This window comes from Cyprinodon variegatus, unplaced genomic scaffold (assembly GCF_000732505.1).
Source record: "Cyprinodon variegatus isolate N-32 unplaced genomic scaffold, C_variegatus-1.0 Scaffold587, whole genome shotgun sequence".
NCBI classification, from domain to species: Eukaryota; Metazoa; Chordata; class Actinopteri; order Cyprinodontiformes; family Cyprinodontidae; genus Cyprinodon; species Cyprinodon variegatus.
The window spans coordinates 521,423-522,843 of record NW_015151040.1 but is presented as its reverse complement, the minus strand read 5'-3'; the positions used below and the strand labels follow the sequence as shown (position 1 = coordinate 522,843).

Below are 1,421 nucleotides of genomic sequence, written 5' to 3'. Positions count from 1 at the left end.
TTCAGCATGGGGGTGAGTAGAAAATAAAGGCTAATCATGTTTTGGGTGTACTATTCCTTTAATCCACCTGTAAATTGTAAATGGGTCAACTGTCTTCAGAGGCTATTTAGGTCCCCTGACTAAGATCCCATTAAAAAAACAATACACTGCCAAAGAGAAGGGATCATGAGGGATTATTGCTTCTCAAACAAAGGATGGTGTTTCCTATTCCTTAAGCAGAAAAAATATACACATGAATATAAAAGAGAAAGAACACTTTTTTTTAAACTTTTGTCAGATTTGTTTGGTGAATACTCACTCTATGTAAAGTGGTTCTCCAGGGTCACTGAAGGCCTGCTCCCAGTGATCATACATCATGCCTCTGATTCTGGCACCTCTTCTGCTGCCAATGATCCCATTCTCTAAGCCATGACCCTCACCTCCGCTGCTGGACGCCCGCGGCCGACCAGGGGACCGGTGCCCAATAGGAATGCCTACTCCTGCAGAGCCTCCTGTAGTGACTAAAATAATAACATGAACTTAAACAATGACACATCCAACAGATATGAAGAGAGGAAAGTTTCTATGCAAGCGAAACATATTGATGTTTGCTCTGACAACTCCTGAAGTGTCAGCATCTATGCCATTTCTGTCCGCCCACTGAGGAGCACGGCTGTGTGGCCATGCATGTCACACAACAAGCAGAATAAAAATCAGCATATATTTTTTTTCCTCCTCCGTCCTTGTAGCTGTCCTTCAGCCTTCAGCTCCAACATGGATCGGAGAGATCTCGGACACTGGGGGCGCCTGAAGTCCTGCTGTACATGACAAGTACTGCCGAGAAATCCACCCACAAAGTTACACTTCAAAAGATGACTCAGCAGAGGTCAGAGTGTTGGATGACTCTCTCCTCAGACTCCATTCTGCCCCCATCCTGAATTCACCCCCCACTGGTCCCGACTGCCGGCCGAACCTTCATAACTATCCTTCTTTAGAATTATCTGGATGTCTGCCTGCCTGCATCGTTCTCCACCCACTCCAGGCTCCGCTCTCCTTTTCCTTCTGCAGCACCCTGGCAACTTGCCTCCCCTCCCAAAACCACCTTCCTTTGGGATTTCTTATGCTTACCAGACAATGTATATTTTTCCTCACCTATTGTATAAAACTATTGCTTTGAATACAGCTTATAAACAAGGTAGTCTAAAATCATTGTAATTATAAAGATTTTTGTAAAAGGTCCAGCTTCTTTCTGTTTGTGCATTTATGGTTGTCACTGTATGACAGGGACAGCAATGCATTCGACCCTAGCTCTGGTTGTACACTGCAAAAACGTTCCGAAAATTAGTAAAAATGTCTTTAAACAAGTGTATTTACCTTAAAGGAATAGTACACCCAAAACATGATTAGCCTTCATTTTCTACTCACCCCCATGCTGAACAACA

The 1,421-nt window shown here is 43.8% G+C and overlaps 1 protein-coding gene across 3 annotated transcripts in view; it reads right to left on the bottom strand.

Annotated features, from left to right (window-relative positions):
• The window catches only part of LOC107095940 (membrane-associated guanylate kinase, WW and PDZ domain-containing protein 3-like), an 83,743-nt gene that overhangs the window by 27,265 nt on the left and 55,057 nt on the right, over positions 1 to 1,421 (bottom strand). For all 3 annotated transcript variants that reach the window (XM_015392331.1, XM_015392329.1, XM_015392330.1), the window contains one exon: positions 299 to 500. In XM_015392331.1, the coding sequence (XP_015247817.1) occupies positions 299 to 500 (202 nt within the window). The remainder of the gene's footprint in view (positions 1 to 298; positions 501 to 1,421) is intronic.